Source organism: Papilio machaon, chromosome 3, assembly GCF_912999745.1.
Source record: "Papilio machaon chromosome 3, ilPapMach1.1, whole genome shotgun sequence".
Taxonomy (NCBI): domain Eukaryota; kingdom Metazoa; phylum Arthropoda; class Insecta; order Lepidoptera; family Papilionidae; genus Papilio; species Papilio machaon.
Window position 1 is genome coordinate 4,696,797 of NC_059988.1, and position 24,275 is coordinate 4,721,071.

Here is a 24,275-nt window from a genome sequence, read left to right on the forward strand (position 1 = left end):
CCTCGATATAGGAAAATCGCCGTCCTCGTCTGAAAACCAATAACACCAGTGACACGTTCTTAATAGGTTATTGTGATTTTTAGTTTATAACGAATCCTTTTTAGTCAATTTTAATATGTCTGTTCAATTATAGATATCGTGTGAGATTTTTAACTTATTAACTCTGACAAATTTTTGGTTCGTTTATTTGGATTGTAAAATCGGTTGTTTCCCCTTGGGCCGATCGGCCCACCGATCAATGGGAATGTTTGTTCCCATTGGATCGATGATTCCATGGATTCTTTCAGCGCAATGGAAGAAAATCTCATTGGGTCCATCGATTAGCCGATCGGCCCAAAAGGAAATACCCGTGAATCTTTCTGGCTGGTAACGTTAAAGAAACTACAAAACATTTAAAACTAAAAAAAAACTACAAAACATTGGCTGGCGAACCCTAAGGCTCCGCGCGAATCTCTTGCACCCCCGGGTTAATACAGCCTTGAGTGTATGTTCCACGGTCGAAACACCCTAGTGGCCCTTAAAAAATGAGAATTTGGTCTTTGTATGTGTTCCTTCAGATCAGATGATGATAACTAATTATTATATATTGACAAGACTAAATGTTGAATTTCACTTTCCGAAACTTAAATTAATAATAATAAAGTCATATTAATCCTAACTTAAAGTTAGAATTGTTATAACTTTACTTTTAATAAATAAAGTTAAAATAATTCTAACTGATTTTAAAGATTCAACAATTTATTATCATTTCTTACATTCATTGTTTTATTTCAGCTTGATATAAGAAAAAATATTAGTAAATTAACGATTATATTGGTTTTAGCTGCTGTGATGAATATAGTGGCATAACGGTAATAAAATGAAGACATTTTTGGAAAAAGTTTAAGGAATATGGAAAACATAAATGGTATCTTCAAGAACTCTAACCCGTTTCTTTACTTTGTTACGGGACTTCTTCTACTATTTTTTTACCTAAGAGGGATGAGCTGGAGCGGTATTATTAGTCCGGAAGAAGTTGATCTGGGATCAGTGAGAATTTTGAAAAGAACATGTCGCAACAAACGCAATGATACGAGTCATTAAAATTTAATTCAAACATTTTTTTTCTTGTATTTACTGTACATACATTACTTTACCTTAAAGTAGGTTCTATGTGGTGCAACATTTTTTGAAAAAAGAGTTAATAAATTTGACACACTTTCCCGTTTTGTAGAAAATTTTGATATTAATAAAAATCATAAATTTAAATTTAAGCTGTCATCCAACTCTTTCAGTTTTGTTTTAATTATACTGACGTTAGCGAAACAGACCACCTCATTGTTTGCACTGCGTTGTATACTGGTTGACGCTATACCATATAAACGTCCACCTTGCACCAATAGATCCCCAGCCCTCACCGGGCATCGGGAGAGGTACTTGACACATATCACGTTATTACGCCGAGAATTATCAATCAACTGTCCATTGTGCGTGTAGTTGTCGGGAACATCTAGAGAGACGAGCTGTCGGGAAAGGGATCTATCTCCCCGGAGCGGTCTGCCAATGACGAAAGCGTGCGAGTCCTTCTCCATATTGCCAGCAATACGTATAGGATTCCCACAAAGAGACATTTTCTTGTTTGTAGATAAAAGCACCAAGTTTTTCGATACGACGCCATCGTGTGGTATTAGTTCTGCAGCGTCTAACGAGAATCCTTTTTTGCAATATTGACTGTAATGGACAAATATAACAATGTAACGTAATATTTAAACACGGGAAAGAAAATAACTTAATATCAAGGAACGATACACTTAAACCAACAAAACCTTATTGAAAATCAAAAACAAATTAAACGTGATAAGGATGCAATAGATCAGAAATAACTTTTCAATCTTCAAATCACTCAAGCTTAAACTTTTAAACTTATTTCACATAACATCACACAATTTAGATCCTTGCTTTTTAAACCTCTGACATTGGTCGTACAAGAGTAGTCCTAGTGCCGGTATTTTACAATGCATGAATAATTACGAAGAGCGTCGGTGGCTCAGGGGTTAAGCACTTGACTTGCAATCTGCAGGTCCTGGGTTCGAATCCCGCCATGTACCAATGTGTTTTTCGATTTTCGATTTACATATGTACATTTATCCGACGTTCTTACGGTGAAGGAAAACATCGTGATGCAACCTGCACATATCTGAGAAGAGATTCAATGATATGTGTGAAGTCAACCAACCCGCACTTGGCCAGCGTGGTTGACTATGGCCTTGTCACTCCTAACTTGGGGTAGGCTCCGAGCCCCTCGGTGGGGACATATAGTGAGCTGATGATGATGATGATGATGAATAATTACTAATCGTGATTTATAAAATAACCGTACTCTGTTATACTTCCAACAAATAACCGCACAGTTCCAGATTTTAGACAAACTTCATTTGCTAGAACGGAGTTTTCGCTTATTACTGCGCCAACACATATCAACTGCTGCGACGTCAAAGACTGTATTCTAGCAGCATACGGGTACTCGTCCACCTTGACGAGGTTACAATTTATGTCGTCATTTTTATACGATTCGTTGTGCCTAAAGCTATTGTAATGCGCAACGAAGTTGTTGACGACCAAAGCCATTGTCGCAATAAATATAGACAGAAGTAGTAGAACAACTAATATTTTGCTTCTCTGTGTACGATCGTCCCATGGTATATCTATAAAATTATAACTAAACTCAGTTAAATCCGTATCTATGTTTTCTTCGATCAACTTATTGTTGTCGTCAACGATTTCTTCCATAGCAATTATATCTAAAACAAACGCTTTACAAAGATAAAACTTTTAATCAAATTAAAATTTGAAATCTACGCGGCTTCAACATTTTCTAAGCAACCATAAAACTGCGAATACAATAGAACGTTTTACTTAGATTACTGCATTGAACTAAGTTTTTTCATTTTTGTTTCGTGAAAACCTTCGTTTTTATTGCCAAGATTTGAAATTAATTTCGATTAAGTCTTCCAATTAAAACAAATTTTTTTAGCAAACACTACCCATGTAGCTTATCAATCCTCTTACTTAATTATCTAAATAGAATTGTTTGTACCAAGAACCTTTTATCATTGTGCCATCAGATCAAATATTAGTATGTATCTTGTATGAGAGCTATTATTAAAGTATAGCAACTTGTATATGATCTATATTCAAAGTTCATTTTGTTTACTAGCGTTTATGCCTAGAACAAGTTATTTGTACCGATAGCATGTCCAAAAAAACTTACGTATACGCCATACAGTATGCGATTGCATAAAGAGTGAATTTAAGTTAAAGAAAAACTTTCGATTACATTTTCTCTTTTTTTTAAATACTCGTTTCTAAACCCAACGACATAAGTCATTGCTTGTGTCATATTAAATTTGACATTTTGTTTTGAACTGACTTAAAAATAGGGAAAATACTTTTGTTTATTATTTTTGTTAAGTAGTAAAAGTGCTATGAAACTGTATTAAGTTAATTATGAAAAGAAAATTTTAAATATGCCTACAGCAATATTACTCGATGTATCATTATCCATGTCACGGCCGGTGCCTACATCGGACACAACAGAAAATATTACAAGACTTACAATAGCTTCAGCGGCAATAAATACATTTTTAGATTATTTAAGTATACACGCAAAATTAGAATATGTAGCTTTGATAACATTCTCTTCCACGTATGAAGGTAAACACGGTATTATAAACTTATACTTAACCTTTTAATTTAACGGGTATCTGTAGTTTCTTATTATCTGCCATATTTTATGTCGGGCTGATCTTTACAAGACTGTAGAGGATCAGTCTGTGGTATCTTTTCATGAATATTATATATTAATTTGAAATTAAAGTTGAACCTGGATAAGCGAGAGTCCAAGGGACCACAATATTTTTTTCGCTTATAGAAGTTTCTCTATTACCCAAGTTTCTCACTTCTGGTCACATGTCGGCAATAAACGATGTCTCTTTTACGAAGGTTTCTTGTTTATCCGGGTTCAACTATATTTTACACTAAAAATATTTTCTTAGACATACATGCAAGTCAAAGCATGTCACATGAATATATTTTTCAGTAACTGTCCCATTCACTCGTGACTATGATAGCATTAAGGCAAAATTGGGTCATCTGGAAGAAGGTGATAAAACATGCATAGAAACTGCATTGTCAGGTGTCAATCAACTTATACTTGGAGAATGGGGATACCAAACACTTGTGCAAACTATACTGGTATGTATTTTATTAAAAAAAAAAAGTTTTAAAAATGAAATATACTTCATTAAGTTTATTTGTTTCAAGATAACTGATGGAACTTGTGGTGTTGGTGCTATAGGAAGGAATCGTATAATACAAGCACTGCCTTTGCCGCCTTCGTTTCCTTCAAAAATACATATCCTACCAATTGTATCACCACATGACTCTTGTCTTCAACATGGTAATGAATAGTTTCAATTTATTTTCACTAATTTAAATATAAAATTCAAAATACAGCAAAATTTCAATTTTTTTTTTGTATCAAAAAAATTTTATAGTGAGTTTCAATCTTTATACCCTATGTTTAAAACATTATAAGCCTATACATTTTTCTGTGAATCAAATTGATTTTAGCTATGCCATTATACCAAAAAATTGTTGATTTGGCAAGCAGCACTGTGAACAACTCAACTGGCAACATTAATAGAGGTGCTATATATTGTCCTGATCAACTCTCTGCAGCTGCGGTAAGAAACAATTTTATAAACAAATATCAACATATTTAAATAACAGAGTAATTCATTTTGAACAAGGAATATTAGAAGCAGATAACAAATATTATTTGATCTTATACTTGTAATACAAAAATTTTTCTCCAAGGTTGTCACTGCAATGACAAAGTTATGCGAGCAACAATATCAAGAATTCTGGTGTACACTAAAGTGCGGTCAGTTGGAGACTAAAGTACAATTATTCCCGGCTCCGCAGCCCGCATCCCATGAGGGGCTTGCGGCTACATATACTATATCTAATCAAATACATATTGTTGGATTCTTACAACAACAAGATTTAGGTAAGAATATTTAATTATTGCTCTAGTAACTGCTGCAGTTATTTAAAGGTTTAAAACTAGCCTATTAGTGTAGTTTTTACATACGCTAACTGTATTACTCCAAAAATATGGTCAGGCACTGTTTAGTTGAATGCGCACTTTAACCCTTTGACTGATGTTGATTTATATTATGAATATGTATCACCAGAACTGCTTCCGGCATAAGTACTTTGATATTTATTTATTAAAATCGCATTTCGAAGGTATTATCACAATTCAATACTCATGATTTTATATTGTTTAATATCAGCTCAATATAAAAGGGTTGGGAAAAGGATATATGTTTAAGCTAAAATTGAATTGAAACACTTTAATGTTAGTCTTCTAGTTTTATTATTTTGTTGCATACTTCTTGATCAAAATTAAAATATCTGCCAAAATAAAATGTAGAAAAATATATTACTTTTTAGTTTTTGATTTTTTTTTTTGTTGATTTCTTGTAGGCACACCAATAGCTATCAGTAAACATCTTATAATACCACAACCTCAAACCAATAACAATAACAACAGAGAGAACTATGGCTCTAAAACACCTACAAAAGTAAGTAAAAGAGATTAATTAATTGTTTAACCAAGTATTCATGGTAAATCACATTTGCAATATAATTTTCAGGAAGGCTCAAGCAGTGAAACAACGACTACGGAAGAAGACAATACTGATCCAAGCAAAGTACCAAACTTTTGTGTACTACTTCACGGCGCACTTAAGGTAATTTTTTAAAAAGCCGAATGTTATATACAATCAAAAATAAATCTAATCTAAATGAATGAAAATATCAATAAATTTTCACAAAATAACTAGAACTGTTTTTTTATGTATGATGTGTGTGATAATCTTTCTTTATTTCAAAAAAAAAGTGAAATTACTCAGCAGCTGCCATGGAATTTAAGTTAATTGTTTGGTGGTAGGTGGAGGGCATGGCGGCCATAGTACAGCTAGGTCCGGAGTGGTGGGGCACGGTGTCGGCGTGGTGCGAGGCATCTCGCGCGCGCCGCTCCTGTCTGCTGCTGGCAGTACTGCGCCCCGGCGCCTCCGCCGCGCCCTGGCTCGGACCTCTCGACCAGTTGGGTCCTGCAGATGAATCTACCAACGCTGGTAACTGACACCTACCTTGTTAACGCCTACACTCAAGAAATAGCACGTTTTTCTCAAGATATGACTTTGTTTCTTTTTTTAATTTAATTTCAAAAAAATTATGTTATAATATCTCTAAATTAGCTTACAACAAATGTCCTTACTTAGAATTGTATACTTAAAAAATAATTCCGTAGATTGCATAAATCACAATTTTATTTAAAAACTAGCGGTCGCCCGCGACTTCGTCAGCGCGGAATTAAAAAAAATAAATAAAGTAGTCTATAATATGCCCGTATCAGCTACCTTCTCGTCAAAGTCCCTTCTAAATCTGTCCAGCCGTTCCGGAGATTACCCGGAATAAACGCGACCTCACGGACAGCATCCAAACATTTTTAAAATTGTTTTTTTGTTAGCAATGCAAACACATCAAGTCTACGAAATATTACTTTTTTTCTCAATCATTCACACACTCCAATTTTTATTAATATCTATGTATAGGTAAAGAGTACAAAGTAACGGCTAAGTATACACATTATAATGTCGTAACAGAGGCGTTCCCGGTGCGGTCATGGCGGTCGTACAGCGGCGGCGGGTCGGGCTGTGCGTGGGCGCGCCCGCACGCGCTACTCGCCGACGTACAGAAAGTGTTGCGACACGCTCGCAAGCTGCCCGACAAAACGCAGCATCTCTACAAGGTGAACTGTTCATGTTATTTACTTATTTATAGATTACAGAACTTTCAAATTACATCCTGATCCGTTTAATCGTTCTAAAGTTATGTGATATCAAACATCCGTCCATCAAAATTTTCTCGTTTGTAATATTCATAGGAAATAGGATAATATGGCTAAGGTTCTGGGTCCTAAAGTTTATATCCTCCGACACGGTTTAACAATAAAAGAATGATATCAGGAACTGAACCGACTCCGTCGCGCCGCCATTTCATTGGGTTTCTCCGAGCTGCTGACGAGCGTGGGCGGGGCTCTAGAGCGGGAGTGCGCGGCGCTGCCGAGCTCTGCACCGCCGGAGTGCGCGCTGCAGCTGGCGCACGCGGCGGCCGCGCTGCGCGACCCACGTACCGCGCTCGACATCAAGCACACCCTTCAGCCGCTCGCCACCAATTTCACTGTTACCTCAATGTCACACTGAAACACTCTATGAGTAATTCTCAATATTTAAATGTTTGATAATAAACAAGCTATTGTGGACTGAAATACTTTTATTCCTCAATTTTAGAATAGAGCATTATAATATAATAGACATATTATGTCTAATAATACTTTATTTTTATTCCTTCACATCTCCTGAAATATACATGTAAAGAAAATGTCCTGAGAAGACTTCCTTTTCCACAAGACTTGTTTTTTTACACAGCTTTGAATTTATGATTGTCCCCCTACATTTAAAAAAGAATTAATTTATTTTTTCAATACATATCCATTGTAAGGAATTTTCATATAGACCGACAAATAAAATAGAATTTTCCGATAAAAAAAATAGAATTTTCAGATGGGGAATACTTGGATATCTATTACCCCTTGGGGTTATAGATGGATTATATATTTCAGGGGGAATAGATGGAATAATCTGCAAAAATTATTAATCTGTGGTAAAAATTGATTTGTTTTGACTTTGCTTTGACATTGACAGTTTGTAGTTCGCTTTCGCCGGTCGCCGAGTTTGTTATTGTTTTGTCGTTAACTTAAGTGATATTTAATTTAAAATGTCCATTTAAACCAACGTTATGTTTCAAAAATATATTCTGGTTTTTTGGTTGTCTTTTGTTCCTTTTTATTTTAGTTTAAGAGGTGACTTTGTATTTGACGATTCCGAAGCAATAATCAATAACAAAGATGTAACTTCGAAAGTATGGTCAAATACATTTTACAACGACTTTTGGGGTACGAATATAAAGAATAATTTCAGTCATAAGTCCTACCGACCTCTAACGACATTATCCTTTAGGTAAACAAAAATATCTTAAATATTAACGGGCCTTAAAAGTTTATTAATGCTTAGAAAGATAATAGTTTTATGTTTTCTGTTACAGACTTAATTATATCATAAGTGGTGAAAATCTGGTTGCATCATATTTCAAAGCAACCAATTTAATATGTCATGGTTTGTGTTCTGTTGTACTATTATTTGTTTATCAAATAATAGTGGAAAGAGTTCAAAAATGTAATAGCAGAATGTACTTAGATATAAGTTTTTTAGCTGCAGTATTATTTGCTGTACATCCAATCCATGTAGAAGCAGTTGCAGGTATTGTGGGAAGAGCTGATATACTAGCAACTATGACTTTTCTTATATCATTTTTATTATATGATCAATCAATGAAGTACAATAAATGTACTTACATATATTTATTTACTTCAGTAATTCTAGCTGGTGTTGCTATGTTATTTAAGGAAAATGGCATTACAGTATTGGTAAGTATATAAGATTATTTGTTTATATTTAATAACAGTTTGTTTTTACAATTATCTTAGTAATGTTTTATGCAATAAGAATTGATAATTTCAAATGATACTAATAAATAAATTAAAAATATATATATATAATTAAAACAAGCGGTCACCCGCAACTTTGTCAGTGTAGAATTTAAAAATAATGTAGCCAATAAATTATATGCCCACATTCATTAGCCATTATGGACATTAACTGAAACAAACATGGCCTTGTGGATAGAGATACATACAAAAAAAACTTGATTTTCAATATCAGCAATGCATTGTGTGTATAAAATATGACTTTTTTTGTTTGAGATTACAGACATTACAATTTTATCAATATGTAAAGATAACTTGTTTGTTTTTAGGGTTTTTGTATAGTTTATAACATAGTTATAAACTGTGGTAATTCAAAAAGGAGTAAAACAAATAATTTTAAAGCAACTTTAATAAGGATAATTATAGTATTCTTGGCTGGAGTTTTACTTGTATATGCTAGATGGATAATAATGGGAGGAATGAAACCAGAATTTAAGCCAGGTGACAATCCAGCTGCTTTTGCAAATAATACATTCACTAAGGTTACTAAATCTTTATATATAGCTTATTTAATATGAAAACTAAAACTCTGAACATATTGGCTAAATTTTTTGTATGACTTTGAATGATTCACAAGTCTAGTATAGACAGACTACTAACATTATACTGCACATATACATTACATTAAACTGACTCACTAGCGCCTCCCTGTCCTTGATCCTTGTACTGTTACTGTCATGTTATTTTTTCTTTTTGTCACTTTCTATGTAATTTCTTTGTATTAAGTATTTTTTTATATATTTAATCGACAGAGTCGACATACAGAAAGAGGATATATCCCCTCAATGCGTCCTCTTCTCCATCAAATCCACTTCCCCTGCCCGTCATTTTATGGAATGTGATCTAAAATTAAGCCTCTGGTACACTCATCAAACGAAACGGGAAACTGCTTCCAATGCATCTTCATTTAAACTTTGTTTCAGGTGGCAACATTCCACTATATTTATTTTTTAAACTTTCTCATTCTACTATGGCCCCAATGGCTGTGCTATGATTGGTCGATGGGATGTTTAAAACTAATAGAAAGTAAAATGGACTTCAGAATTATGTTTCTCATTTTATTGTACTTGTATGGAATATTATTAATCAGAACATTTTTACGTCCCAGCAAAAGAAAATCTACTAAAAGGTGAATATAAGGCTAATGATATTTTTCTTTAATTTCTATATACTTAAGATTCAATATATTTATTGTTTTAGGCTCATATTTTTGGCAATATCATTGCTAACAATTCCATTTCTTCCGGCTGCAAACATATTATTTCCAGTTGGTTTTGTGATTGCGGAAAGAATCTTATATTTACCTTCTGCTGGATACTGTTTACTTATAGCAATTGGTTTTCATAAAATTATCAACTACAACAAAAAATTCAAGGTTTGTATTGTTGGCTTACATGTGGAATATAACACATTAGGTGATTAATACAATTTTGAATTTCTTTTTAAAAAACTTTTACAATAAAGGTTTTTTTTAATTTTATTTTTTTTAATTATGAAAGAAATTTGCGCTGACCATCACCTGCTTATAAGTTGTGATATGGTCAAATTGGTATTTAGATTATTAAGTGCCAATTCACTAATCTCAAAAGGTACATGATGGTTGGATGGACCACTGACCAACTTGTTCCACCCCTTTGCAGCATTTAGGTAATGCAACATTTTTGCTATTAATATTATTATACGCAATTAAAACGTGTGAGAGAGCATTTGATTGGCAAAATGAATATAATTTATTCATCAGTGGTTTAAAAGTTTGTCCGCTGAATGCCAAAGTTCGGTACAACGTGGCAAAAGTTGTTGACGCCCGTCAGAATGCTTCATGGGCACTTTCGGAATATCAAGAAGCTATTAGGTAAATATTACAAATAATAAATAGGTGATGGCATTTTTTTATTGGAAACTTTTATATTAATTTGAATTACTTTGAACTGTAATTCATAACAAACCATTTTTTATAAATTTAGCTTGACTAGTAACTAGCTACCTTAAGTAAAATTGACCACTAAAACTGATTTTGCAATTTTAAAAAGATATAAAGCATTAGCAGTTTGTTCTATTTTACTTCTCAGTTTATTTTGTGTATCTACCGCATAAATTAATTCTCTTTGGTTTTGTTTTTTTTTTCTCAGATTATATCCTGAATATTATCAAGCGATGAATAATTTAGCTAATCTACTCAAAAACGAAAAGAAGTTTACTGAAGCGGAATTTTACTTCAAAAAAGCTATTAGCCTTAAGTGAGTAAAGAACTTATATCATTGTAATATCCATTTATATAACAATTGTAATGGCATGCAATTATTTATTTTTAATCTGTTATTTACAGACATGACTTTCCCGCGGCCTGGATGAATCTCGGCATTGTTCTCGCTAACCAGAAGCGTTATAATGAATCTCTAAAAGCTTACAAAACAGCGCTTCATTATCGACAACACTATTCAGATTGCTTATATAACATGGGAAATTTGGTAAAAATTTAATTTTCGACAACACACGCATTTAACACTGTATGATAGGCACTAGGCAGACTTTACAGATTTCAATTTGGCGCGATCCCAGCCCACGTTTATGACCTCATCCACATTCATACATCCATGTATAGATGCTTATGAGGTTAACTTGCATCCGTCAATTGTTAAATAAAATTTGGGCGGTGCCAGTTGGACGATGAGTTTATTAATGCGTGTTAACCTTAAACTGAAATCTGTAAATTCCGAAAATATTTCCTGTAAAACACCTTTCTAACAAAAGTAACATTAGCTTTATTTACACATTTATATCACTTAACTTTATCTCATAATTTTCAGAAAAGTACTGAAAAAGTGAAACCTCGTAAAGGCTACAAAATATGACGTACCTCTGTTTACTTTACATTGGCGTTAAATTTATTTAGTTTGAAATTTTTTAATATAAATTTAACTTAACTTAAAATATTATGTTTGTAAAATTTCGTATTAATTAATTAAGAATGGCTTAACGTGTGATCGTGCGGTGACGGCACCGACTAGTTTCGGACCCGTCGAGGGTCCATCTTCAGGGCGAGAGTTGTCCTCAGAATAAACACTCGCCCTGAAGATGGGTCCGAAACTAGTCGGTGCCGTCACCGCACGATCACACGTGAGTTAAGCCGTTCTTAATTAATTAATTATTATGTCTCACGAAAGTTTAAACAATTTAAATTTCGTATTATTTTTACAGTACTTGGAATTAAAAGACACAGAGTCAGCGAGAGACAGCTGGACGGCTGCTATTAGTTACAATCCAAAACACACATTCGCATGGACTAATTTAATTGCTATGCTGGATAACACGGGTAATAGAGCTATTTGTCTAAGTTTTTGTATTGCCATAAAAAAATCACTGGAAAACTACTTAACATACCTCATATCACTATGCCATTTTTTCTATTTGTATGGAGATTATAAATTAATGGGTGGATGGAATTTTAAATCATTCTCTGACATTTTAAAATATGCATAAGAAGGTTATCTGAAATAGCCAATTTTCTATACCTAACATCCCTGTTATGGATAGGCAATTCATATTATGAATTCCCTAAAATTAGGGTCCGATCACAGAACCGCGGCAGGAGAGCAGAGCAAGTTTAATCCCAAATGAAATTGATCTTTATATGATTAAAAGAATGTTTAATTTTACTCTTCCTTTTGATAAGAAAAGACGTGCTAAGTAACATTAAAACTTGTTTAGATCATATAAATTTCAATTTATTTTGCCATCAAAAATCTGCTCTGCTCTCTCTCATTAGAAATTCGGTCCAGGACGGACCCCGGTCGGTCTGAATGGAATATAATGAAATAATGGACCCTTACAGTTTCCAGTTCTATTGAATTCTTCGTATATTGCAAAATATTGAGATTTACTGACCAAGCGACTTGTCTAGTTATGTGACATAGCCAATAGTAGATTTATTAATACTTCATTGATTTTAGGACAAACTGAAAGAGCTCTACAAATAATACCAGAAGCACTCTCTCAGTTACCAAAGACTCCTTCACTACTATTTGCCGTTGCTAATATGTATGGTAAAATAAATCGATTTACGGAGGCGGAAGAACTTTTTAAAAATGCAATAGACCTATTTGGTGAACAAATTAAAGCCGTTCACTATAGCAACCTTGGTAAGACGAACTCACAGTGATTATTTGATTACTAAAGAAGATTAAATCTGACGAATTAATGGCTTTTAATTATTTTGCTTTTTAGGTGTTTTATATCATCGTTGGAAAAAATACGACTTAGCCAAAGAAATGTATCAACGAGCACTTCAAATTGATCCTGCATTTAAGAGCGCTAAAAAAAATCTTGCACTACTGCACACTTAATCATAAATTATGAATCTCTCGAGATATTTTATTCACGTAACAGCAATAACAGCGATTTAGTAATACAATTATCGTTTTATTAATAAACCATTGTTTGATCTATACTTTAATATAAGGCGGAAGTACATTATTCATAAAAAATATTTAGCACATAAGACTACATATATGAATTTTAAAAGCAATCTGGAACGCAAAAGTCTCAATTGTTGATATAAAAAATTTTGTTTTTGAATTTTCCGTTACTATTCTATCTTACAGATCAATTTTTCCAGTCACTTCCTTTAATAAGCCTACTTCAACCCTCTCCAAGCTAAAGTCTTGTGACAGAGAGAAACAATCATCAGGAACACACTACTCGTCAGTCACCCTCACAGGAGCTCGGTACCTACCATAAGTTAGGGGTGACTAGGCCATAGTCACCCCTACTACGATGAGCCAATGTGGGTTGGTTGACTTCACATTTATCTTTGTTTTCACAATGTTTTCCAATTGAAAAACACATTGGTACTTGGCCGGTGTAATTAATTTAGGGCCTGCCTGGTTTACATTATGCCAGTACTGTCTACAATTAGTAAACACTAATTGGGACCAGTGAACCAAAGCAGACCAGCACTACCGTTTTACTGTTCTAGCATGATATAAAACAGGCATTATGCCTACCGATTAGGTAGAAACCTAAAATGGGACTTTCGAGTTCTAGTGTCAATGGTAGTTTGATTGTGGTTTAGGGTTAAAAAAATAGATTTTTTTTTAATTTACTGTTACTGACGCTGTTGTCGATTCGACGAATAGATTTTTCGAACTATTCTAAATGCAAATGACTTTTTATGCTGATACAAATATGTTTGGCTAAATAGTTTGGTAGTCATGCCATAAAATTAAAAAAGTGTTTGGTCTTTGTTTGACAGAAACCAAATTGTCGAAATGTCAATGGACTTCTATTGTAATTTCAAAATATCTCAAACCGGCGTAACGCAATATATCTGTTAAAAATAGTAAATGATAAAAAGAAATTGAAATGAATTTTACTCCGGAACTAACTGCTCTACAAGGAGTTATGATATCGGCGGATAATATTAACTCATTTTCTAAATTGACTGCGAAAGGAGGTAAGATGACAAAATTTTTAAGAACTATAAATAAATTCACTTAATTTTAATACTAACTTAGCCTATATCATGCCAAACTTAATATCAATTTTAATTTTTAAAATATTCAATTATTCCAGGATATGAGGATGAAATTGAAGAAGTTATAACAACTATAAAGCATTTTTTATGGAAAGAAAAATATGCAGATCAGCATTCATTAGTAGAAAGTACTATTAGTATCACACGTAAATTTGCATTTTATATAATACTCAATTCTGATTTACGAATATTGGAGAGCATGGTAGAAATGGATGGTATAGATTTCCTCATTTGGACTATACCTACTGTGCCCAAGTGTTTAATGTGTGAGATGATCTGGAAACTGTATATGGATAGATTTGTTGGTGAAATTATTGCATTCTGCTGCCCTAAACTAAGTATAGAAGTGGCAGAAGCATTTACAAATCACATGAAATATCTTAATCCAACAGAAAGTGCTGATAAAGTTAAACTTGTAACAGCAGCATGCTACAAACTTATATGCAGGCTTAACTTTTTTAATATTGATGAAAGGTTATTAAATTCTCTTCTAATCATTTTCCAAAAGTGTGTGAAGTATTTTTCGAATCCTCCCAATGTAGGAAAACTAGAAGGACTAAGGCGAAATCAATTTTATAAATACTTGGGGGAAAGCCTCTATAAACTATTAATTCTGCTCCATGAGTGCTTGGAAGAATTTAATGGTGTCCAAAAATATAAATTAAGTGAAGAAGTTGATATTTACATGCTTACCTATAATGATGAAATAGTTGTAAATAAGCATGATGTTAGAACTGTTGAGAGTAATAACATGATATTAGAGTGCCTCCATAAGTGTCATGAGGCACTGATGGAGAGTCTGCAAGAGCTTGTAATGGGTGTCAGTGTTGATGTGTTTTGTACATGGAGTGAATTTGAAGAGAAAGGCAAAACAATGCAACAGATAATAGGAGAGCTTTCTTACAAATTGCGCCCCAAGCTAGAGAGAGTAGTAGAACATCCAGTGGTTCAAATGTTGGAACAGATTTCTTGTAAACCTGTGGAAGTTGAAGATGTTATTAACACAACCAGCTCTGAAGATATCATTGAAAATATTAACACTCATGATAGAGCTTTGTGGCTCCAAGCATTATTGAAAAAGGACAATCTATGTAAAGATTTATCTTTAGTACAAACTCTTATTTCAAACCTGGATATACTCAAGAAAGATGATTTTGATAAGTTGTACGAAACATGCATTGAGCACATCAATAATTCTACTGAAAATATAGAAGCAGTAAAGCTGCTAGCTATCAAAACATTTCAATATTGTGATATTAGTTCTAAATACAATATAATAGACAAAACTTTTATAGACAATTGTTTCACCAATAAAATGGAAACCACAGAATTTAACGAAATGACAGTAAAAATATTTAACAAACTTATATCAACACCAGATACAGATGTCACTGATATTTTAACAGTGTTTATCCAAAATCCGAAAAAGATATTTCATAAGATATTCATTTTGGCTACAGAAAATGCACAACAAAGTGAAATTATGGGCAGGATTTTGAAACATTTGGAAAAATATTCCAACTTTTATTACAATCAAGACACAGATGAATGTGTTATAACAATCTTAAAAGATATTATCGTGGGAGAGTTGGACAGTGAAGCAAAACAAAACAATTTTTTTAATTTTGTTAGTTGTGTGAAGGAAAATAATATTATATCTGGAGCCAAGCTTCTCCTTTTGGTTGTTATGCCAAATTTGCATGATGCATTATTGACTAGAAGACATGCTCAAATTTATGTTGCAGTAAAAATGCTCTCTATGGTCTACACTTTAGAAGAATTGTTAGAATACAGAGCACCAATGCTAGCAATTATTGCACAAGTATTAGATGTTGAGCGCTGGAAAATGCATACCTTTGATAATATTTGTCCATCATGTGTAGAATTGGCAATCAAATTGCAAACATCTTTAATGGAAACCTATCAAAATATAATACCTGGTAAGAATATAATTGTAATTTCATCACTGTTGTGTTAAGTTTTTAATCCTAATTTTTTTGTGTGTGCAAAATATGTATGTTCAAATATTTTACTGTTTTCAGAAAAAGAAAGTTTGTGGTTAAAAAATAAACTGAAAGATAAAAACCCAATGAACATGTACTATTATAGAAAATTATGGGCTACCTCTGGTGAAAATTACTTAGAAATATTAACAGGCATAAAAGTGCATGAAGCAGTAGATGTAGAAAACTTGACATTTTCTTTGTCTCAAGTAAGTTTTCATAATAGTACTTTACCAAATATTTGAAATTTGACTCTACACACATGTAAGAACTTGCATGTGGATGCAGAACATTGAATTAATAAGAATTTCGAAAATAAAAAAACTTTTTTTTAAATAATTCTTACCATGTACTATATGTGCATATTTTTTTGCAGATTCTTTGTTTTACAGTTGCCGATGAATGGTATCAGTTATGGGAAAGTTTTTCAACACTGAGCAATACAATAAAATTAGATATTTTCCATAAATCATTGTCTATGATTGCAACAGCTGAGAAAGATCATCGTACTGTATCAACTTGGGCGTGTTTATTACATTGTTTCAGAAATTTTCTTCTATTGGTTAGGGTATGTTATATTTATTTTTTATTTGAAAGATTTAACACAAAACATGTATTTAATCTTTGAAAATGGATAAAGATAAGAAAATAGTGTTATATCAACAAAAAAACTTTTGTCAAACGCGCTAAATTTAAAATCTGAAAGATACATGTTATATGTTGTAAATCTCTAGAATGATAATATTTGAAACGAAAGACGTCATATTGAAAAGCTAAGCTACTGCTATATCAAGCAGCCAGCTGGTTAAATTATAGACAGTGGTGACCCCACTCACTTAACACTTACAAATAGTTTGGTAGTTCCATATTAAATTATACAAATAACTCATAATAATGCTTTATCTTAAACACTATAATTATTATTTCAGTACAAATATATCCATGAACCAGTGGACGAAAATCAAGTAGTTACTATCGTCAACAAACTTGCAAGTTTTGCGAATTTATTATTAGAATCGGAAACAGAAGAATTCAATTCAATATCATTACCACTGTTGGCTTACATTGCGGAAGTGACTAAGGATCGTATACTTGATGTACCAACTGGTGACATTAAAAATGAAACATTTGCTGGCCTTGTACAAAAACTATTCTCAAAAGAAAATGTTTAAAAAGTTAAATGGAACATAAATAAAAATCTTAATAAAATATTAGTATATTTATTTCCAATTCTATACAGGCATACTATGTATTTGAAATACATAAACTTTAAGATGGAAAGTTCTGTGAACTAAAAAGGCACAATAAGCAAGAAAAACGAGGTTACGTGATTATCTTTCTTATTTTATTTGACAAATATTTGTCAGTGGATAAAAGAAATTCTGGCATTTGAAGTCAAAATGGCTTTAACATTGATTTGTAATTTATGTGGTTGTGACGAAGCAAAAGAAACATTTGGTGAAGATGAATTTCCTAGTTCCGAACAAATCTGGGGCATGTTGGGGGTCTTGTTAGCAACTGTTGGGTATTGGTTTGTGTTCGCTATGAGGTAAATAATACTATAAATAGGTAAAATACCAAACTGATCTAATCCAATTTAAACTAAATCAACTATACATATAGTTCAGTGGTTTGAAAATCATTTTAATTTGTTCTACCAGTTAATTTGGGGATTTAAATACTTTTTTTTTGCTGATATGTCATAGAAGTGCTACAAGAGTTTTTTTCCCACGGCGGAATTTTAATGCTAGCTGAATAAAACGCAGTTCTATAAAATAATTTCTTTAATTAAAATATATTTTTCTAATATGGCAATTTGTATAAAAATTAATAATTAAATTGATCCCATCCATGCACCCTCAAGTAAATATAAACGATTAATAAAATCAAGTAATTGATTTAACATTAAAAAATAAGTTTTAAAAATCAGTACAAAACTTAAAATGTATTATTTAAGAAACAAACTTTTTCTTCAGGTAAAAATTTTGCGGTATCCTGAAGCATGTACTTTTGTTGGTCCTCAACACGACCTTTCTTCAGTAGATAGACCAAAATAAATTGATATGGAAAAACAGGTACATTATGGTGGAAGAAAAAGCGAAGTTTTACTCTTTCTATTATTTTCATATCGACAAAACAGAAATCGGCGGAACAACAGCTGCCCGGGGTCCTGGAAAAAATATCTTTCATTTAGCAAAAATAATCAAAAAATCCAATAGTTAATTTTGTTTGTGTAAACTTAGTATTAAATTTAATTTTTTTTTAAGCCCAAGCAGTTCATTTCTAAGTATGAATGAATCTCGGAGAAAAAAGCTTTTTTTTATAGTGAAAGATTAATGTTAATAAAAATAAAATAATTTATTCAATTATTTCTTTTAAATAGATAATAAAATGTAATAACTAAGTTGTAGTTATTTAATTTTCCGAAACATGGCCAGAGCGTATTTTACATTTGGGTAAGGTTAATTCTATCCGTCAGTTCTCCAAAGAGCCCCTTAAACTTTTAAATGTCATTATGGGCCTTCAAGAGTAGGGTGAATAGGAATTTACAGAGGCCCTTACCAACATTAGACCATATCATCACTTCAAGCGGGATTGTGGTCAAGCGTTAGTTCATTCAATATAAAAAACTAGATGAAAGTAGTCTTAATTATTTAGGAAAATAAGTAAGTTGTTACCTTGGATCATACGTCAAGGTTTTCGCTTTTAGAGACTTGAAGATCATCTGGTAATATTGTCTATATTTTTTTCTCATTATTAAAACAATTTGTTTCCCTTCAAAAGGATACTTGGCGCCCAAAGCTTGTAACTCTAGATGCCAGTAAACCGCCGCCTTCGCAACTTCCACGTTTGTGGCGTCCAACTCAACTATTTTAGGATGTTTTAACCATTCATACATATCTTCCTGAAATTAAATATAATTTTCTCAATATATATAAGAAAAGGATCATACATTTGTTATTAATAAAATAATATATTTGTTCCGATTTTCGATAGGTAGCTTAGAATAGACCAGAATCCTTACTCTGCCTGTGTGTCTCGCTTTTATGTCAAAACTACTGCACCGATTAAAATGAAATTTGATACAGTCTAGACTAGAGCCATAGGCTACTTTTTACTTTTTTTTTACGAGAAGGTTGTAAGGGATTGAAAGTGAGGGTGGAAATTTCTATTATAGTATCGTCATTTTTCCAGATAGAAGCTTGAAATTTATTTTTTAGGCTGTTAATTTTATATAAATAAATATGTCATTCAAAGTTCGTAAAAGTTTTACAGACCAAAATGAATAAATCACATTTTGACATTTTTAATGATGCCAATTGGTTGTGAACGCACATAACATGTTTACATATTCTAAAAGAGGATAACAAAAGTTTGGTTACGATTCGTTCATTTCTATCATTTATATGTCTCAGAATATGGCAGAAAATAAATTGTATATAGGCATTTTTGGTTTCTGTTTTCTAAACGGCCGAAAATACCACGCAAGTGAAGAATAAGATATGCACTATTAATGGTGTTATCATTTTGACCAAAATAAATGTGCTCAAGTGGATTCACTTTCAGATTTCCACCGTTATGAATAATTACAAAAATTCCCATATTGGGAATAATTTAAACCCTTTGATCAAGATAAAAAATTATTTAGACAATTTTTTTACCGAAACATAAGACGTTTTTGTATAGAATGGTAATAATATAATTTAAAAAATGTATGCCAAAATTTAAGATAATAGCGTTTCAATTATCAACCTTATTATACAAATATTCATAAATTCTAATCAGATTTACTAATCTAAAGTATGTTTCTATTCTTCTTGGTAGAAGGTAGCTACTAATATAACAAGGTGAAAATATACACTTACACGTAAGAATTTCTTGCACCGGAAACTGTCGTATATGAAACTAACGTGAAGCAACCATTTGCCCGTGGCAAGGGAACACACCATCATACCCGTAAATGTATCATTGGGCAACATTGAAATAAAATGTGTTGCCATCATCTCCATTTTTGTATTCTCTGCTACTACTCCGCCTAATTCGTTGATCATCGCAACAATCCGGTCACGATCCTGTAAGCAAAAGTTTAACTTTATTATTTTGTTTCTTAAAGTTTAAAATAAAGTTTGTCAATTCATCTGTAAAGGTTAAGACTAACGACAGTAACAAGATACAATTGTTATAGAATCTTACTAGCTGTCGCCCGCGACTCCGTCCGCGCGTTAAAAAAAAAACTAAATGGGGGGGGGGGTTATTAAAAATAGATGTTGGCCGATTCTCAGACCTATTGAATATGCTCACAAAATTTCATGAGAATCGGTCAAGCCGTTTCGGAGGAGTTCAAGTTCGAAACCCGTGACACGAGAATTATATATATAAGATTACATTAATAAAAATACTTACATGAATAAGCTCAGATAACATAAACACTTTTTTGTCACAAGCACAAATCAAATTCTGTTTCATTTTCCATGAATCTTCAGAAGTACCACTTGGAGAATTATAGTCACTATCTGAAATTTTAAACAAATTTAATTTATCTTTACTGATGTAAGTGTTACCATTTCATGTCTAGCTTATTTATCCAGTTTACAAAGACTAGTTAAGAGATTTGCTACTACATAAAAATCAAACAACCTACATAGGTTGTAGAACAGTGGGTTTTCATTACACTACATTTATACAACACATTTTATGCTAATTTTTTTGAAAAGTCCTAGGGAATATTAATTAATGTAGTTATTTATTACTAGCAGTCGCCCGCGACTCCGTCCGCGCGCAGTTAAAAAAACTTAATAGGAGTATGAGAAATAGATGTTGGCTGATTCTCAAACCTACTCAATATGCTCACAAAATTTCATGAGAATCGGTCAAACAGTTTCAGAGGAGTACGGGAACGAACATTGTGACACGAGAATTTTATTTAATCTTATTTAATCTCAATTAAATATTTGTAGTTACTTTAAAATTGATGATATAAATATGAAAAAGAATTTACCAGAAGTTGCTTCAGGAAATGTGGCCCTTATTGTGCTTGTGACTGATTTAGAGTTTATAGGAGCATAGTTATTTGATTTCTTTTTAAGCCTATAATTCTCTATGTATTTACGAAATGGAAAATAGTTTGATGTTTTTGCTTTGCTTGTTTCAATCCAATTACGGAATGTGACCTTTTTTGGAGTGCTATGCTTGCTTGATGTTCTGAAACAAAAATGTCTGTGTTTCTGTACACTTCACTGACAAAGTTTGATCCTGTATTTTAAAGTTATTAGTAAATGCAGAAAGTAAATAGTCCCAGCGTAATAACAAAGATAGTTCAAATAAATACAACTAATGAAGCAATAATTAAGTACCTATAGCATTATTTTACATTTTGATATTTGTCTTGTTAGTATAAGCACCCCAAGAAGTGATAATGCAATCTTGACTCCGGTCATGCCAAAATTGTATTGAAACTCACTCGCTCCCTATTTTTGAAAGAAAAGATTTAAATGGACTGGATTTCGGTGTTTCTTTATCATCTACTCTTTTGCATTCAATCTCTTGATAGATATCTTCGATTGACCAACCGATTTGGCGACGCACGACTTTAGGCTTTCTTGTTTTTTCTAATATTGGAACAGAATCTACACAGTCCTCTCCACTGTCATACATTGATCTTACAACTTTAAAATGAGCATCTTTCAAATGTTCCAAATAAACCAACTTTTCTGTGTGAATTTCATGGCACAATGGGCATACGTAATGCTGTAATTTTACATTCGTTGTACATCTGTTAATATGAATAACATAATCATCGTAATTATCGTATTTCTCTTCACAGAGCACACATTGTACGTTAACACGTGTTGGCTGATTGTTGGAATTTGTACTTTTGATAGGTGTAAACGGTGGACTGCTATCAGTGGCAACAAGTGTCTCATCACTGCCTGATCCAATCTCGGAACCAGTGCCCGATTGCTGCAATTCATTTCGTTCAATTGTACAAGTCACATTGCAAGTGTGCGCTCCAAAATGGTTGTATGATTGGTTACAATACACACACTTAACTGAATCCACATCACTGTCAGTTTCATCACTGATTTCATCAATTGTCTTCAAGTGGGCATCAAAGTTATAATCTCCAACATTATTTTGATTGTTTCCTCCTTCAACTAATCCATTATCAGAATGGATGTGAAATTCTTGATTGTAAAACTCACCAAAGTTTGTAGAGATACGTTTTTCCATTTGTTCTTCTAAAACAAAAGCAAAGATAATTAAATTCTTCCCCTGAATATTTTTGTTCCTGAATATGAAGCAACTGCTGCCCATAGACACCCATAATTTCAGATGCAATGCCTACTTCTAATCAACAGAGGAGAGGATGCACATAGAGAACATTTCCCTTTCCTGTGCATTTACTTCTCTTGTTAAATCCACTTCCTCTTCTCATCCTTCCTTTACTAGAAAAGGATGGGAAAGAGGAATAAAGTTAGGCATAAGATAATAAAATTTCAAAATTAATTGAAGCATTTAAAATGTTTAAAAATATTTACCAGGACATTTATGAAGTAAAGTATTTGTTCTTTCACATTGTAGCTTAAACAAATAAGCAGTGCTTAAATTTTCCACACAACTTGTGCACACTCTGTCTGATAAACCATCACCTTCATGTATCTGAAACAAAATCTATTTTATATCCCTACAAAATCATATAGGACAAGTTTTAACAGCATGCTATTATAATATTTGTATAACTACATGTTATCTATAATGATGAATGTTAAAGGAATGGTAATGTATTTTAATTGAAGTATTTAAGGTAGAGGAAACTCACAGGCAAACAATGTACCTACTCATAATAGTGTCAATTGTCAAGTACAAAATTCAAAATTTCGATTGTTGACAAAATAAATTAGCGTACCTGTGTAACCACATACTGGACATTTACATTGACTCGTGAATTACGCGAGTCACAGCTATATTAGAGAAATAGAATAGATGACCTAGTTCTATGACTTAATCACATTTTATAATTGTGATGATTTATATTGGTTTTATGCCAATTCGTTTTTACATCAAATAACAAGGACAACGAACATACCTGAACATCAGCAAAAGCCATAACCATGTTTGACAATTTCATGGTACCATCATCATCAAAAATTGAGCAAAACTCCCCAAGTTTTAAGCACAGCCTACATTTCTGGAATGTTTTAGTCATTTTATCTTATCTAAGCAATAGTTGCAGCCTTACTTAATTATTTTCTTCGGTCCTATTTCTAATCATAAATATAATGAGAAATAACTTCTACATTTTTAAACCAACAACGATTATTTAATTGACATTGACGCTTAAAACTAAAATGACGCTCGACGCTATTGGCTAGATACCTATATTTTTGACAAAGGAAATGAGAGTCTATGGCTCTATGGTTTGAAACAGAAAAAAAAAACAATTTTTACACTTTGTTGCTCTCGGGGAAAGAACATATAGAGCTGTGCGTAGCATTAAAAAGTAAACAAGACACTTGTCCTGTACATTTGTAGTAAATTAATTTCCTTGCTCAGGTATAAAGTGGTCTAATTCTTAAATTACTTGTTTGTCTTGATTCTCTCAAGAATTTTTACTTTGAAATTGGTACTTTTGGATCTTCAAGTTCAGCTTGTACACTTTGAGTTGAGTAGAGTTACTTCATTTATTCCATTTGAAATACTTGATAATCTATAACCAGGAAGTTTATTCGCCTTGTGGAAAATGTAACATCTATGCAATATTAACATCGTCATCGGTATTAATATTATAAATACGAATATTTAAATGAATGGATGGATGGTTGTTTCTTAGGTTTCTTCGAAACGACTCAGCGGATCTTGATGAAATTTGAAACTGATGTAGAACATAGGATGGAAGAATACATAGGCTAATTATTACATTTTTTATTCAGCGAAGCTGTATATGTATATATATTATTATATGTATATATATTATTATTATTACTATTATTATTCATTTATTCTCTTATTATTTATATAA

General features: G+C 32.4%; 5 protein-coding genes across 7 annotated transcripts; 3 read left to right on the forward strand and 2 right to left on the reverse strand.

Moving 5' to 3' along the window:
• Nucleotides 1-1,235: 1,235 nt before the first annotated feature.
• On the reverse strand, nt 1,236-2,769 carry LOC106712237. Its single transcript, XM_014504730.2, has 2 exons — nt 2,360-2,769; nt 1,236-1,710 (listed from the first exon to the last, which is right to left on the reverse strand). The coding sequence occupies exons 1-2, from the start codon at nt 2,767-2,769 to the stop codon at nt 1,236-1,238; spliced, it is 885 nt and encodes a 294-aa protein (XP_014360216.2).
• Nucleotides 2,770-3,398: 629 nt separating this feature from the next.
• On the forward strand, nt 3,399-7,361 carry LOC106712468 (integrator complex subunit 14). The gene is made up of 10 exons (XM_014505053.2): nt 3,399-3,693; nt 4,079-4,233; nt 4,303-4,438; nt 4,612-4,724; nt 4,858-5,050; nt 5,533-5,630; nt 5,703-5,798; nt 5,999-6,185; nt 6,717-6,862; nt 7,080-7,361. Exons 1-10 carry the CDS (start codon nt 3,507-3,509, stop codon nt 7,314-7,316), a joined length of 1,548 nt encoding a protein of 515 aa, XP_014360539.2. The 5' UTR covers nt 3,399-3,506; the 3' UTR covers nt 7,317-7,361.
• A 549-nt stretch (nt 7,362-7,910) lies between these two features.
• On the forward strand, nt 7,911-13,149 carry LOC106707673 (protein O-mannosyl-transferase TMTC4). The gene is made up of 11 exons (XM_014505054.2): nt 7,911-8,132; nt 8,218-8,599; nt 8,989-9,201; nt 9,643-9,848; nt 9,920-10,094; nt 10,360-10,571; nt 10,849-10,956; nt 11,046-11,187; nt 11,918-12,032; nt 12,670-12,858; nt 12,944-13,149. The coding sequence occupies exons 1-11, from the start codon at nt 7,912-7,914 to the stop codon at nt 13,060-13,062; spliced, it is 2,082 nt and encodes a 693-aa protein (XP_014360540.2). The 5' UTR covers nt 7,911; the 3' UTR covers nt 13,063-13,149.
• A 337-nt stretch (nt 13,150-13,486) lies between these two features.
• LOC106712314 lies at nt 13,487-17,436 on the forward strand. Of its 2 annotated transcripts, none has more exons than XM_045686350.1 (6): nt 13,487-13,502; nt 13,971-14,171; nt 14,291-16,192; nt 16,295-16,464; nt 16,632-16,823; nt 17,185-17,436. In XM_045686350.1, exons 2-6 carry the CDS (start codon nt 14,081-14,083, stop codon nt 17,425-17,427), a joined length of 2,598 nt encoding a protein of 865 aa, XP_045542306.1. In that variant the 5' UTR covers nt 13,487-13,502; nt 13,971-14,080; the 3' UTR covers nt 17,428-17,436. The 2 variants fall into 2 exon arrangements, with proteins under 2 accessions (XP_045542306.1, XP_014360312.2); XM_014504826.2 differs by having other exon boundaries at nt 13,491-13,506.
• A 668-nt stretch (nt 17,437-18,104) lies between these two features.
• LOC106712315 lies at nt 18,105-23,561 on the reverse strand. Of its 2 annotated transcripts, none has more exons than XM_045686345.1 (8): nt 23,343-23,561; nt 22,795-22,915; nt 21,717-22,491; nt 21,255-21,457; nt 20,660-20,769; nt 20,122-20,328; nt 18,934-19,160; nt 18,105-18,425 (listed from the first exon to the last, which is right to left on the reverse strand). In XM_045686345.1, exons 1-8 carry the CDS (start codon nt 23,460-23,462, stop codon nt 18,194-18,196), a joined length of 1,995 nt encoding a protein of 664 aa, XP_045542301.1. In that variant the 5' UTR covers nt 23,463-23,561; the 3' UTR covers nt 18,105-18,193. The 2 variants fall into 2 exon arrangements, with proteins under 2 accessions (XP_045542301.1, XP_045542300.1); XM_045686344.1 differs by having other exon boundaries at nt 21,717-22,494.
• Nucleotides 23,562-24,275: the final 714 nt, after the last annotated feature.